The 16,120-nt window shown below is 49.4% G+C and overlaps 1 protein-coding gene across 1 annotated transcript; it reads right to left on the bottom strand.

Moving 5' to 3' along the window:
- Nucleotides 1-472: 472 nt before the first annotated feature.
- Nucleotides 473-16,094, bottom strand: SLC35D1 (solute carrier family 35 member D1). The gene is made up of 10 exons (XM_026074450.1): nucleotides 15,983-16,094; nucleotides 15,362-15,429; nucleotides 14,700-14,771; nucleotides 14,008-14,076; nucleotides 13,397-13,499; nucleotides 11,481-11,573; nucleotides 7,005-7,072; nucleotides 6,614-6,692; nucleotides 5,284-5,366; nucleotides 473-3,718 (listed from the first exon to the last, which is right to left on the bottom strand). The coding sequence occupies exons 1-10, from the start codon at nucleotides 16,067-16,069 to the stop codon at nucleotides 3,610-3,612; spliced, it is 831 nt and encodes a 276-aa protein (XP_025930235.1). The 5' UTR covers nucleotides 16,070-16,094; the 3' UTR covers nucleotides 473-3,609.
- Nucleotides 16,095-16,120: the final 26 nt, after the last annotated feature.

Genomic DNA, 16,120 nt, shown 5'->3' with positions numbered 1-16,120 from the left:
AAAAATTACTGAGTTTTTTTTATTATTATTGAAACACGGGGTAGAGTATTTTTCCTTATACATGATGTGAAGAAACTATCCTGTTGTGGCAGTTTGGTAGTAACTGCTACCGCTTTGATGCACTTAAAAGGAAAAAAAAAACCAAACCTTTCATGCTTTCGTGATTAAACTTAGCCTGACAGTTCGTGGAACTGTTTCCTTCATTCCCGTAAAGCGCACGCGGAGCTTTGCAAAGGAAGCTGTTGTTTCTAAGGGGCAGAAGCGGAAGGTTGCGTAAGCCGCGCGCGGGCGAGTCGCTTCCTCGGCGGGCACCGAACGCGGCGGCGATCCCGCAGCCCAGCCTGGCCCTGGCTCCGAAGCGCATGGCAAACGTGCCGCCTTTGCTTCCAGCAGCTTGCTCAGCTCCAGCTCTTGCCCCTCGAGGGCGATGGGCAGCCGCCTCGTGCCGGCGGGATTAAAGGCAGCAGGCAAGTTAAGAGGAAAATGTTCATCGGTTTATTTGAAGCCGGTACAAAAATACATAGGCACATAAAATTCTTTTCGCTATCGTTATTGACTTACATATAAAGCCTGCCATACATTCAAATAAGAGGGTCACCCTTTTAATCACTAAAATGATAATTTTGTAAATATAGTCTATATAGAAAAAAATTTAAGTAGATTAATAGCATAGAAAATACTGCTGTAGGAACTCTGTTTACTTTCCCAGTGTATACAATACCATCGAGACCTTGGCACTAAAGTGTGCACGTTTACAAACAAAATAAGCTTTAAAAATATTTTACCATTTGGACAATAAATCTAACCAGTAGATTTAAAATAAAAACCCAGAGCTCTCGACATATAACCAACATCCTGACTGCAAATGCCTCAGCACAGCAAAGTTACAAGCAAACAAACATGATAAAAATTAATTTCAAAAGAGTGCGGTCAAGCAGGTGACAAGATTACACTGGCTTGGCTAAAAGCCTCGGGATTTGGTCCAATACTGCACCGAGTTAAAACTGGCCCTGAGGGTGGCTGGGGGCTGGAGGAAGCCCTGGGCTTCCTCGGTGCCGACCGCGCCAGGGCCGGGGCCGAGCTGGGACGATGCTCCCAGCTGCTGACGCAAGACACAGCCAAAATATAACTGCAGGATACGGTGCCCTGGGGAGCGGTTCCCGATTTCACGTCTCACCAGTGACTGAGTCTAAATCCCCTGGGAACAACCGAAATCCCTCCAGGAGGGCTAATTAATTGCACTCGGCTCTGACACACGAAGGGAGTTAAGGGCATGACCTAGTAATGATGCTTGACGCTGATGCGTAAGTAAGTAGCTCTCGCTCTTCTGTTCAGCACAAACCATTTATCATCTTCCCTACGGACAGCGCTTCTCTGCAGCTGATTTTAAGTCCAGACTTTTAATAAAACTTACTTAGGAATCTACAGGAAGAGAAGAAATTCTCAGATCCTTCCTTTCTCCAATTCTGCAATATGAGCAAGGGGCCACTGGAATGAATGAGCCTCACTCTGGGCAAAGACGGCAGAAGGCAGCACCACGCCGAGGCCCGCTGGTTACCTTAGTGCTATGGGACCCGTAACAGAAATCCCTCAGCTAAACCCATTTAGCATCAAATCACTCCCAAAACACACGGCCAGCTCTTTGCCTTTATACGCAGTGGTGCCAAGAGGGGAAAAGAAAACAAGATAAAAGTTTACAGCCAGCTCAGACCCCCAAATTCTGAAGTACCTGGACGTAACCTGGCATAAGGCTTCTTCCTTTTCTGCAGCGGGAGCGTCTTGGCACGCGACACCTGAGCAAACACAGCAAGGTTTTTCCTTCTGCTCCCATCAGGCCTGGAGATGCAGGGACAGCCCTACACTATCATCTACTGATAGCCAAAAAGGGGGAAGAAATTAAAAAAAGAAAAAAAACAAAAACCCACACCTATAAAAACGCCGCGACGGCTGTCAGCTCTGCTCGCAGTCAAGGCAGCCTCGCCAGCTATTGGTTTCAACGCACGGGCTGCGCTGTCTGCAGGCGAGCGGGACCCGCGGGGCAGCGGCGCCAGCCCAGGGCATTTCGGGTGCGCTGGCAAGCCAGACACCTCCTCTCCCCCCACCAGCGGAGGGGGACGACGACGGACCAGAAAGGAGCGTTTTAACAACAGCTTCTTTAGCCCAAACGACCCAAGAGCCAGGACTCCGGAGCGGCCAGCAGGTTCGCTCCACCCCTCCACCGCTATGTTATGGTTTTGCACAACTATGACAGAAGTTCTCAGTTACATGTAAGGTTACCTATAAAGTACGCCAATAAATATAGCTTGTCTAAAGACCACACTTTTACTTTTTAGCAAATTGATTATATTGTCGAAGGAAGCCTTTTTCCTAGTGACTAAAAGGAAAGCGTAGAAAAAAAATAAACACATAGTTTTACCAAAAAAAGCCTTTGGCCAAAGTTATAAACAAGAATTCTTTTTTTAAACCAACAGACACTCCAAGGGAGAGACCTGGAAAGAAGTAAGTGCTGCGTAAGGCAATCCTTAAAATCAGCCCACACCGCCTGACACGTTAAAAATCCCTTTCCCTTAACAGATCCAAAGAAACTTTACTACATCGGAAGCAAAGTGCAGGACAGGATTTGGACCAAGCTAAAACGTCAGGATCGTACCGGCAAAGCCAGGCGTGCTCGGTACTGCGGCGGCAGAGCCCCGGCGGCGGCCGGCATCCCTCCGCGGCGGCGGTGCTGACTCACCGGCCACGAACGCGGCCGAGCAAACACCAGGGTTAAGTACTGACTTGCTAAAAATGAAAAAAATAAGAGGCGTTGAGCTGTCGTCTGCCTTCCAGGTGCGTGCGAAGCGCAGCCGAGCCGGAAGGGAGCTGCAGGGAAACGCGAGCCACGGCAGGAAAGGCAGCCCTGGATCGCAGGGGACCGCGGGAGCCGGCCGCAGTGCCCGCAGGGTCCCCGGCACCCGGAGGGTCTCTGGCACCCAGAGCTTTCCCGTCCCACGCACCGGGACCGGGGCGCCTTTCCCGGCCTCCCTCGCGACGCAGGGAGAGCAGCAGCCCGGAGCAGCGCCGGGATGGCTCTGCCCCGTCCCTCCRCTCGCTGCCCTCCTCCGAGCGGCCCGGGGCCTTGCCGCGGCGACACGCGGCCCCTTCGCCTAGCGGAAGGGCAGAGCCGGGACGAATCACCGCACGAAGCCAATTCCAGGATCAGCTGMCCAGGACCCTTTAGCTGCTCTGCTACTCAGACGCAGGCCCCGCTCTAACTGAACGTACGTCACGGATCCTCGTAAAGAGAAAAAATACAGCCAAGGATGTTCTCGGTACAGCCCTCAAAACTGGTACAATCCTCTGAAATTCTAATGTTTACGCCACCTGTGCAAGTCTCTACAGCCAGATTTCAGCATAATTAAAACCCCAAGAATTCCTCCTCATCAGACTCGATTAGATGTGTTCTTAAATGCATCTTTTCAATGATTTTTTAAAGGCAGCAACCTAGATGATTGTGCAAATTACGAGTACCAACATTACTCCAGAGCAGACACCCCGAATTTCCTACTGTATTCTGCCAGTGATCAGCTGAAGAGAAAGAGTTTGCTTTCCAAAAAAGCACTTCCCCGCTCACACAGAACTTTTTCCTTTAATGTCCATCTTGATGCCAGCTTCAGATGGCTTGTTCATTTGCTCTTCTGTAAAAGTGATATAGGAATACACCAGGCTTCCAGCAATACTGCAAAACATGGTTTTAGGCAAAAGAATGAACGGATGCACACAAACATCAAAACTCCAGCTGTTATAAAAAACAGTACTCTACATATTCCAATACATTTACACCCAGCATTCCTTCTGTATTCTGTACTTCGCTATATAAACCCACCATCAAGAGCCTGCTGAAGATGCTGGTGTGAAGCAAGGCTTTTGCACCAGCATGCTCGCCGAACGCCGTTGTACAGGCCTGCCAGACCCTATTAATAGCCAGACAGTTACAAAACACTGGTTGCCAAAGAGAAGCAAAACATGGGAAGACCAACGGCCAATGTCAGCTGCAAGCTTCAATTTGCTGCAAGCTGCAAGCTTCAATTTGCTAAAAAATTCTTCTGCGCTTTCCTCCTAAGACTATATATTTTGTCTAATTCACTCCCAAATACTTAATATTCTGTGTCCATACTGTATTACTGGATGTGTTTCATCACTAAAATAATCTTGCTGAAGAACATGGGAAGAATAAGGAAACTTTTCAAAACAGAAATACACACCAGTACAGAAAGGAGATATTTCTAAAAACTGTACTGAAATAAAAAATAATAGTAATAATAAAAAATATTTTCTTTTGCTACTTTCAATTATATGGTTCAAATATGCAACTTGGAAAACAGCCCAGGTTTGCTGCTATAACTAACTTGCTTGCGCATTCTCCTGCCTTTAAAACAACACCAAGTCTGTCTGGGAGCTTTGTGTAACTTGAGCTGCAAACACAGAGCCCAAGCGGAGCTAAAAGCAGCACTCGGATTTACTGAAGTCCAGGGAAACGCAGGTCAGCATTGCACCAGCTCTCCTCGGGGGCGGCACCGACACGAAACAGCCCCCAGGAGCCCGCGGCGCTGCCTAGGGCCGACAGGACGCTCGCCGTGCACGGGAGCTCTCCCGAGAGCACTGCAGGAGAAGCTCTGCCGGTTAGTTGGCCCTTTCAGAAAGTTACTCTGAAAAAAGTGCGATCATTTACACCGCAGAAGCACTGCCGTTTCAGCAGTAAAAATGCAAAAACCAAAAGGAGCTTTCCTCCCCCACTTCAAGCTCCACGCAGGAGGCAATTTTCCTTCACATGGTCTCAACATATTCTCATAGAATAGGAATTTACTGCCCAGGAATTTTCCGTTTTATTCCCCACACCTATTTTTGACTTTCCTAAAAACAAACAAATAAAAAAAACCCCCACCCAAATCAGCTAAAACCCACTGAACAAGAACTCTGCAAAACCAAGAAGCCTCAGCTCAAAGCTGCAACCTCCTTGCCCTGCAAGCACGCGCACCGATAAACCGGCAGGTGCACCTTCCTCAGCGGGTCATCGCCGAGCGCGGTAACTGCAGGGTCGGGACTCGCTCTGTCTCAAGTCACACACTAACTTTGCTGCTGTTCCTCCTACCATGATTAATTAAAAATTGCAACTCTGCTTGAAAAATCTAATTGCATGGGTTTTTTTTGAAAGGAGTGTTTAACCAGTCAAACCATTTCAGTTTCACGGCAGCTTTCACTTGTAAATCATAAAGAATAACTGCAAACACTTGAAATTCTTACCTGATATTTAGACCAATGAAGTTTGTCCATGTAAAAATATAGTCTCCTCCAAAAAACATCCCAATATAGGTTATTAAAATATTCTGAAATGGAACAAGATTTTAGGTACAAGAGCATAAGTTTCCATGTCTTCTGCACCGACTCCACCAAAGAGAGGCCAAACCCTCCTCAACAAGCAGCTGAYGCACGGCAGGAAAACGATTCCAAGGCCGGCAGCACCGGTCTATTTACGCGACCGGCTCGTCTGGCCCATGCACGAGGTGACCTGAAGGACCTCGGCCGTCTCTGGGCACTTTGTGGTTCGTCCAGGACAAGCTAACCGTGCTAAGCGCAGTTAGTGCCGCTCACAGCCGCTTGGTGCTATCAAGAGCAAACATAAGCAAAGCCTCTATTCCAGATAAAGGCAATCCTAAGGCATTACACGCTCAGGTTATCAGATAGCGTTTAAAGGCGGTTTCTGCTGGCTGCTTGCACTACACCACCTCTTTCGCTACACGTTAGCACCGGCGCTACGCCTCGGCGCTTCACGGCGGTGCCGGCACCGCTGACCCCGGGAGCGCTCTGCGGAGGATTACTAATGCCAGAAACGCTAGCAATGCTAGCATCCGAGCCCGACTTTGCTCTTGGCACTCCTCTCCCCCCCCCCCCTTTTAATAAGCATCTTTAATATTTTTGTATGTTATGTGAACTCCACAAAGTCTATTGCTTATCCCAAGATAGCCAAAATCGCATTAAAACCACCCTCTGCTTTCCCTCCCGTGAATGCAGCGCGTAGCAAAAGCCACTAGAGCCTTCTTCAACCACTGCAGCGTTTGCTCCCTGAGCTGCTGCAGAAGAGAAGCCAGAACATCAGTGCACACGAAGCAGCACGTTCCCACGTCATGCACGACGGAGGCAGCGGCCAAGGCTGCGGCGCATGCGCAAGCGCAAGGCAAGAGCAGCAGCGCTGGAGCAGGGCAGCACCCGGCCGCGGAGGGGCAAAGCAAGGAGGCCGCGACCACCACCAGGGCCGCTCGAGGCTTTTGACGCGCAGCAGCGCTGGGACGACGCATGGAGACAAGAAGGACCCCACAGTGATGCCGTATGACAGACGTGCAGGAGGGGAAGGCATCCTGGACGCCTTCGTCAGAGACAGCGCGTGCACGTTGCGAGAAAAACACCTGGAGCCCATGCAAAACTGAAGGACCGATGGCGCCAAGCTGCCATGCACATCACAAAAATTCAATTTACTCACGCTCCAATGGCTAAAGCATCTGTTTAATAAGAGGTACAAGTAATTACTACAGCATTTGCCCCAGCAGTGACCTTCAGGGCAGAGAACGCCACTTACCTTAATGCAGCCAACTATTGTAGTTGTAAGAGCAGAATTATACTGAGTGCAAAGAACCGTGGAGTACATCAAAATAAACCTGCAGGAGAAAGACTCGACAGTCAGGCTTCAAGACACATTTATCACGCTGCAATTAATCTTTTAATCTCTTGCTCTCTTTTCTAGAGCGTTTTTCGCATCACTGCTTTTTTACAAAACCTGCACTGAAGCAGCGTAGGAAATAAATTCCACCCACAACAGCTTTCAGAAATTTTCTCCTTATCAGGACTGAAGACTTCTTTTCCCCTCCCAGAGCTGCTGAGGCCACCGAAATATTTTTGTTTCGAGGACAGGGCGCCCGCCCCCTGCTCAGCTGCAGGTCTCGCGGAGTAAGCGCGGAGTAAATCCTTACCCCATTATACACGACAGCGTGAACTGCACGATGAAGAGCATGTCTGCCCAGCCTTGGTACTCCACTGCCTGAAACGAAGACAGCCGGCCTCAGAGGCGAGGGAAACGCGGGAAGCCGCAGCCGAGAGAGGAACCCGACCGCCAGCAGCAGCTGCCGCGGCACAGCAGCACGGAGCCAGCGCGGGACACCCTCAGCCACCCGCCCACGTCAGCGTTGCCTCCTGGCCCGTGGCCCAGCCCGGCATCCCAGCAGAGATCAAAACCCTCCCGGAAAAAGTGGGGAATAAAGTCCAAGGAGTCCACGCAAGCGAGCGGAGGCGGGAAAGGCATTTCCTAGAGAGCTACGGTCCAGCACTGCCCTCTTGGGAACCCCCCCACAACAGCTTCGGTAAGACCGTGATAAGACCACAATAAGACCACAATTTAAAAGGTTGGCAGTATTTTTATGAACCAGAACCACATGCAACCCTGAGCGTCTCATGGAGGCTGGTTCCCGGAGCATCCTAGTTTTCCAGCTACGCCAAAGCTCAGAGCAACGTAACTGAAACAGAAGTATACCCTGACAGGACCCCGAAGCTAGCTTGGCTGTAATTCATAGAGTTTTGGACACTTAAGGAGGACATTAGAAGTTCACATACGCTCTACAGGTTAAGATTTTTTGGGGGTGGAATAACACTCAGAGAAGCACAGCTGCTGATGTAACACTTCATCGCTTCTCAACCCAAGCAAAGCTGTAGAGATGCTTGCATTTGCTCTTGGGATTTGAGGTCCATGTGTTTTGGACAGCTACCAGGGATGACATATGAACAACATCCCTGCAGCAGATGCATCAGGCTGGCTGGTCAAAACTGTCCTTATGTCACTAGGAAAATTTCAAGAACAAGAGGTGTTTTGGTCTCCCAATGCCATGATGCGGTTGGAAAGCTGGCTGCAGCGCTGGTGGGGCGCACACACCACGAGCACGCTCCACAGCTTGGCTCATTGGGACCACGCGGGCTCCAAGGCCCTGGGTTACGCCGGTGGGGGCTGGACAAGACTCCAAAGTTAACACCGCCCGGCCAGGACAGAAATTCTCCATCAACTCGCTGGGGAACAGGATTGGTGAAGCAGTGATGCTTCACACCAAGTTCAAGGGGAATTTAGCTCCTAGAGACAATGCTGTACACATTAGAAATGAAGTCTGAATTTCATCTTAGGGTTTTTTTGTTGGTGATGGTTGGGTTTTGGGTTTTTTGTTGTTGGGTTGTTTGTTTTTTAAAGAAAGTTCACACTTAATTCAGTTGAATTCACTTTTCTTGCCAGCGTCACGTTTGTGGCTGACCTACAAAACTCTACCAACAGGAGAAGCAGTTTGCAATGGGGACAGGGAACAAGGAAATGAGGCCAGAACGGGGCAAAGGCTGGTCTAGCGTCTCACCTCCCCGCGTGGCAAGGAACGTCATTGTACGGAGAACGTGACTGGAGAGGGGCAACGGGACTGCGCTGGGGAGAGCGAGCCTGCCGGGTGCCATTCCTGCCACGTAACAGATCCTGCTCATCCACAGGAGAGATGCAGGATGAGTACAGCCCTGTAAGAGTGGGGAATTCTCCTTCAAACTAAGAGGAACAGCTTTGCTTTAGCACCAGGAATGACTTCACGGCTAGAAAGCTGAACAGCTATGAGAAAGTTACTGGAATGATTCAAATCCTTTAAACATTCAGGAGCGCATTGCTAATGGATTTGGCTACTTATCTGTTGAACGTCCTTAAACTGGTGCTTAAGCTTGCCTAGTTGCGTTTGCCCCCATCTCATCTCTTTTGACTACACGCATCCTTTGCCTACCTGACCTGCAAGGCTGAGAGCTGGTTTTGTTCGGCGTGGAAGCACTGCACTGACGCACGGGTTGGTCTGATCTTGTTAACTGAGAGTCTGGCAGCAGGTGACATCTTGCCCTACTAGCACAGCGCTATTTAGCTCTAGCTTGCTTCTGCCTGGTGCAGGAATTTTCCATCTCAAAATAATTATCACACATCTCCCTTCACACACTGGAAAGTAAGATTAGATCTGAGGTCAAATTTCTTTGAATTTGAGTTTTTCTATGAACTATTAACGCTAAATTTTTAGAAGCACAGGTTTTATACATCTTGCGTGACCATTAAAGGAACACTTAAGTTTCTCAGGATACATCTTCCTTAACGGGAACGGCAGCAATCCAGATGACCACAGCTGCATACAACTGCCCAAGGGACTTCAGGCATTTTATCAGCAGTTTGGTGCCAGAGGCTTCCCAATTTAGGAACCGTTTGACATGGAGCTTCCGTACTAAGCACGGCAGCTGCACAAACCTGAAGATAATTCAGAAACTTGAAGGCACAGCCCCTAACCAGCGCTGGAGCAGGATTTAACACCGCACAGCTAAGGCGGTGAAGCAGCACAGCGCAATGCTGGTCTCCCCCAGCAGCACTGCACAGCGTTTGGGCATTTCGGTGCCAGGCTTAGCAGGACTGCAGCTCGCAGAAGCAGCAAGTTGCTGCTAGCGGTAGCTGAGCTCGGCCAAGACAGGGCGGACACAGCACGGGCTGCAAAACCCTCCCAGGACCCCAGGTAAAGGGCTGGCAGCTGGGCACAGGCGAGCAGGGGCCAGCGTGGGCTGCAGAGTCTGGCACGAGGAACAAATCCACGCAGAGCCAGGGCCAAGGCCCCTGCACAGCAGCATTTCTTGGAAGGGCGCTTTCTAACGGGGCATGAAACGCAAGCCTGGGGGGGGGGGGACCGGCCTGCAGGCCCTTCACTCCCTCCCTGATCACGATTAATATCATTTTCCTCCATTCATCAGCACAGTCATTTCTGCCTCCTGTAAAACGAGGCACGGCAAGACATCATTACCTGTGATGCTCGTTAATGAACTGCTAGATTTAGCAGATCCATAGGCTCCAGCAGTGGGGGAGCCTTTCCAAAGCAAAACTAATAACATTATCCCCCGCTCCGCAATCTTGTCCGACAGTTGCCGCTGCACAAAGATGCGGCGCCTCCTGCACCTCTCTCCGGGACTGGCTGCCGCCCCCTCCCCAGAGGCCACGATTTTTGCTCTCCTGCCTCATTCTGTTAATCCAGGGAAGCGTTTCCAACACACGCAGTGTGGTTATATGCTTTGCAAGAGACGATTTAGCTACACACGTTCCAAAAGACTGTTTTTCATAACGCTGCAAATGTTGAATTTCCTGGTAGTAAGTTCAACAGACACAGCTTTGTTTGCTTCCAACTGCCAAGAGCTTGTTCAGAGGGGCGGGGGGAGAAAAAGAGAAGTTTATTCAGAAAAAAAAAATAGTAAGAGGAGCTTTCTATACGGGCTGAACAGAGGCTCCACAGTGCAGCACAGAGCAACATTCTGCTCCCCGTCCGCCAGCTCCTGTTTATAAATGAACACATTATCCCCAAATATATTCCAGCTGAGCCACCCTCCATGAAGAGCAGGGGCCTGGACTATCTTCTTAACCTACACTCGCTTCTCGTCACGTAATCGCGGCTCCTTATCTTAGGGATGGCCGACCGGGATTCGTCATCTTGACGTTAAGCTCCTAACAAGGATGAAGCTGTTGGGACCGGCACACCGCGAAGCGCGAGCCCTCCCCGTTCAACGCTCCAGGCATCGCCGTGGACAGCCCGAGCAGGGACCCAGGCACGGGGATTTACTGCTGTGACCGGCACCAGCGTCAACAGCAGCTACCCACGTTAGTCTGGGAGGGCAACGCGCGGCACTTCCCGATTTCAACACTTTGTTGGGAACGGGCCAAAGAGCTTCTCCTTCCAAGAGGAGCCAGTTCGTGCAGGTATGAAACGTGAACGCTCTTGTTGGTTTCTTCAGCAGAAGAAATCAAGCATAACTGCGCAAATGCTCATTGCGAGCCCTCCTGTAAGTTTTGAGTGCACTGAACCACCGATAAATCAGATATGCTGGAGAGACAGCCTGGCCAAAACAGTAATCTTTAGAGCAATTCGACATAAGTAAAGGGGAAAAGCAGAAAGACGTCTGAAGAGACTCATTTGTTCCAGAAGCGCTAACTTTTGTTTTAAATAATACTTGGTTTAATTTATTCCTCTCACACTTCTCCATTCCTTAAGCATTACGAAAATGCTTTAATGAAGCAATTCTGTGGATTTAAAGTAAGCAGAACTTGCATCAACTTTTTATTCCAATTTCACTTACACAGTTCTCTCCTGTTTGCACAAAACTTGTCCTCAGATCATCCTTTGCCCTAACTGATCCAGCAGATCTCATCTAGTATTTATTTACAAGTGGAGCATAATGAAGTATTTATCAGTTTCACCTATTTTACATAAAACGACAAGTATTCAAAATCTAAGTTACAGAAGGGTCTGTGTGGCTGCATGCTAAAACAAACAGTAAAATGTTCTTCTAAGCAATACAGAATCATACATTTTGCCCCAAAGGTATCATGCCACTGAAGATTTTGCTTTTTGGGATCAGATTCCTACCTTTTGCGCATCTCCGGTGAAATAGGCAATGATCAAGGTGGGAAGTATCATAAACAGTGCATTGTAATATAGCAGACCATATCTTCCCAGCTCCTAGAAAAAGGAAACATTTGTGTTATTTAAGTTGGCTCCAAACAGAACATAGAACCTTATTCACGGTGCTACTGAAGACCAGGTCTTATGAGCTAAATCCATGCGGGATTTGCAGAGACAGAAGAGTTGTAGGGTTTTTATAACGTGCAAGACCATTTCTGCAGTGCTTTAAAACATTAGACCAAGTTCTGCTCTAGAGGCTTTTTGGAAACTGCGTTGCTAACAAGTCCCCAGTTACTTTCTCCTAAAAGCAAAGACACACAGTAAGATTTCACAGGACTAAGATACTATTTGTTTTTTGTCTCTAAATTCCTGACCAAATTGTTTTCTGGTGATCTAGTGTTTTTAGCAAATACTTTCCATTGGCCCCATCTCCAGACACCAGTGCAAACCGAGTCAAATAACTCCAGGTATACAAATTGTGACCAAACCCCTAGTTTAGGGTCAGACTCTTTTTTCAGTGGTGCCCAGCAACAGGACAAGAAGCAACAGGTACAGTCTGAAACACAAGAAATTCTGTCTGAACATGAGGAAAAACTTTTTCACTGTGAGGGTGACAGAGCACTGGCACAGGTTGCCCAGAGAGGTGGTGGAGTCTCCTTCTCTGGAGATATTCAAAACCCGCCTGGACGCGATCCTGKGCAACGTGCTCTAGGTGACCCTGCTTGAGCAGGGCGGTTGGACTAGATGATCTCCAGAGGTCCCTGCCAACCTCAACCATCCTGTGATTCTGTGGATTTGGGAGGCTTCCCTGCATTGTGGCAAGCAATTTGGGACTTTCCCATGCCCGCAGCCAGAACATTCAGGCAGCCTTTGGAGAGGCACCGCGATGCCGAAACGCGGCTTCCCAGGAGGGTGTGGGGAAGCAGAAAAACGACACCTACAGCAAACTTCACAAAGCACTGGATTTCCCCTCATACTTTATCTATGAGATAAGACCAGAAGTCAGACTAGGTCAGCAAGCTTGAAGCGTTACCATTAACCAAAACGCAGTTTCTTGGCTGTCACAGTGAAGCGCAATCGTTCCCAGGGGCTCACACCACCACAACGGCCACGGCCAGCGCTGTTTGGCAATGGTGACACCAAGAACAGCAGAGCGATATCACCAAATCTTTTGGACAAGAGATTTGGAGAGAGGGATGGGGGCGGCAGCGGACTGGGCCCGCAGAAATTGCAATGGTATCACTTCCTAGCCGTTTCGGGTTCTTCCGGCGTTGGGTATATTTAGAATGGCAATCCCAGTGCCAGGCAGCACACCCAGAATAAGAAACACAACAGCATGTTTAATTTGGAATACGATTTCTTCTCCGGTTCCTACTGCAGTAGCGCACTGAAGACATGAATTAAAAAWAAWAWATATATATATACATATAGTCCTTCACTGTTCACACAATCTTCTTCCTCCTACACAACAAAACCATGCCACTCTTCCCAAGAAATAAAGGCTAAGGCCATGAAAACCATTTGAAGCCACAGCCTCAGTATTCACCATGACACCAAACAATAACTTCTAGTGTTAAAAAAAAAAAAAATTTCCATGAAAGTGTACTTTTAGTGAAAGTGGGAAAGAACGACGTGTTTAGCCTCCAAACGGGATGCGCCAGGGAACACGGAGCACTTTAAAGCATCCGAGCAGGCACGCAACGTGGCAGCTCAGCCCGCCGAAGCAGAGCATTGCCCCTTCCCACCCGAGGTTGCGCTCGCTGGGCCGCGCCAGTGCCGCCCCAGCGAGCCCGGCTGCGAGCGCCGGCACCCAGCGCGGAGAGTTAAGTCAAGAGAGTGCAATTCTGAAATGTCAGAAATGAAAGCAAAGGTCAGCCTACCTTTGAATCCAGCTTCTGTTTTACATAGGCCCCATTTGCAGCTGTTAAGGCATCGTTAATAAGGATAAAAATATATCCTTCCAAATCAAATGCCAAGTCAGCACTAGGAAAGGAAAAAACAGGTAAGATTTTTAACTGCGCAGAGTGTAGCACTTGAAAGATTTCTTCCACCTTCTGTCAGTAAGTTGTCGGAAAGAGTTAATCATGCAAGGACTGGGATCCGAGTCTGGAAAACATTCTTTCCTATTATAGAGCAAGTCTGAGGCAAAACAAAAAAAAAACCCACACACCACACCGCCATTTACTCACACTCTTCTGGGGACATAACGTGATACTCTCTTCACCTTATCCCAGTGAAGAAATTCAAAGTTTTGCTCTAACAACTTCCACCAAAGGATCACAAGATGTTTTTAAGTGAGCTTCGGCTATTTTCTTAATGGCACATACACCAGAACGTGCCGCCAAGATTTCACCATTGAAAGGCCTCTGAGCGTTGCATTTTATCGCGTTTTCAGCGGCTTTGCTGGCTAGTCAGCGCATGGGCCATTCCAGAGACACCGAACAAAGCAGCAAGTAACAGCGCTGAAAGGACAAGAAATCGGAAGGCTTACCTAGCAGCTACAAACGCACCAATTATCATCGCAAATACTGTCATCTGAATACTCCAAGAAAACTTCTTCCTGAAAAAGAARAACAAGAGCACTGCTATCATTCATAAGCACAGTTAAGTCTTCATTAAAGCATTCCAAGCAGGCAGGGAAAGCCATTTAGTCACATCACACACTGGGTGGGCGGCAGGGAAAAGGCAACACAGAAACAGCAAATAAAAACAAAATTTTTAGACAATTATCTTTGTGTGTGTGTGTGTGTGCACGCTTTTTTTTTTGCTTTTTTTTTTTTTTAAGAGAAGGTTAGCACTGATGAGGAGCAAGTTTCAGTGCTACAACTCTGCTCATTACAACAAGGATTCAGCACTCTGCAAGTGCACAGAGCACAACYATGCTCCCCTTCGCTTTGCAGCTAAATACTGCACTTCACCTCGCCCATCTCTTTTTAGGCAAAGAAAGAGACCGTGCAGATCAAGGTAAGTTACTGTAATAAATCACACATTACTGCATATCCATTTCCTCTACCCACTCACATTTCTAAAACCTAGGGTAGAGCCAAAAAAGCCCGACCGTGCAAATCTTTGACGCAYAAAAACTTACTAAAATACGGCATGCCATTTCAACATCTTAAGACTTTTATAACTGCAGACAGTATCTTTCATTGACAGCTTTGGAAAAAAGCTGGAAARACTCACTTGAGTAAGAATCCTTCAGCAAACATTGTAAACAGGATGGAGAACCTTCGCAGGACCGTAAACATTGGCAGGCTGCAAAAAACGAGATTTCACAAGGTAAAAGGGTTTCCCTCCCAGCGCTGCAGCCATGCAACTTAACGGTGCACAGCCACCCCTACAGCAACACCCTGAACTACTGCCAAGGTAAAGAGCAGGCAGCGGAAGCCCTCAGGAGGAGATCGCCATCTCCCACGCTAGGTTCCTTATTCCCCAAGGCAATAATTTGAAGTCACAGGACTGGAGCCTTTGGCATGCAGAATACAATCGTGTCGCGCACCGCTGACCACGTTTACCTTCATACCGCCGCAGGTATTACACATAAGCCAGGGGCACAGACCGCRCTGCGCTCCCCCAAAGCAAGGTCTGCCCCGACTCGCCATTCTGCGCCTCCCTCCCCACCCCGAATCCCCCGCGTACAAAACCTCCTCCACTTCAGGGAGGCTTTGCTTCAAAGCCAGGGATTTGGGGCCAGATGGGGCACCTCGCGAGCCCGGCGGAGCGAGAAACCCCCAGGCGAGGCAGGGGCACCCCGCTGCAGCCGCTCCAGCACGAGGCATTAGCACGCACAGGTGACGCTAATCACAACATTACAGCCCCTTCCAGTAGGTAAAAGTAATGCGTACTTCAGTTTCTTTGTGCTGAACAGTCCTGTGATCTGGTTCCCGAAGTACAGGAGAGGTAGAGGAAACGTCTGGAAAGTTGTAAGAGGGATAACACTTAACGAACAACCGAAGGCAGCCAGAGAACTAACCAAGAAGTAACATAAGTACATATATACTTTATAGATATATATAATTCTTTCCATCCCGAAATGGAAATTTTCACACACACACGCGCGCGTATTCAGGCTCCCACAAGCACGGAGCCCAGCGCTGACACTAGGGCCAGAGGTTGCCCAYGCGGAATCGGCGTCGCCAGGGCAATGCACGCAAACATGCCCCTCCGCCGAGGGACGCGTCCCACCCGGCACGAGAAACCTTCGCCGAACGACAGGAATTCTGCCGTGGGTGGAAACGGCCCGTTCACCGAGCGAAGGTCTGGGAGGGCGCACGCGTGTTCCCCCCCGGGGGGGGGGGCATCACCCCTCGGGCCGCTGCTGCCGATATCAAGCGCCCTGCAGCGGTGGGCATCGCCACGGGCAGGGCGCGAGCGCGGTTTATAGATCGGGGAAGGAGGCGCCGCCGCGGGGGTGGCGAGCTGTAAAAGGAGGGTTTTCGGGGCGCGCGCGGAAGAAGCCCCCTTACCCGTCGAGGTATGTGTCTGTCGAAGTCGGGGAACTTGACCACGCGCAGCGCCTTGCCCGCCCACAGCACCGCCACGGTGGCCAGCATCTGCGGGGAGGGGGGAGCAGAGGGTGAGCGCCGCTGCCGCCGCCAGCCCCC

Source organism: Apteryx rowi, unplaced genomic scaffold (genome assembly GCF_003343035.1).
Source record: "Apteryx rowi isolate R43461 unplaced genomic scaffold, aptRow1 scaffold_39, whole genome shotgun sequence".
NCBI classification, from domain to species: domain Eukaryota; kingdom Metazoa; phylum Chordata; class Aves; order Apterygiformes; family Apterygidae; genus Apteryx; species Apteryx rowi.
Note: the sequence above shows the minus strand (reverse complement) of the source record. Positions and strands in the feature narration are given on the sequence as shown.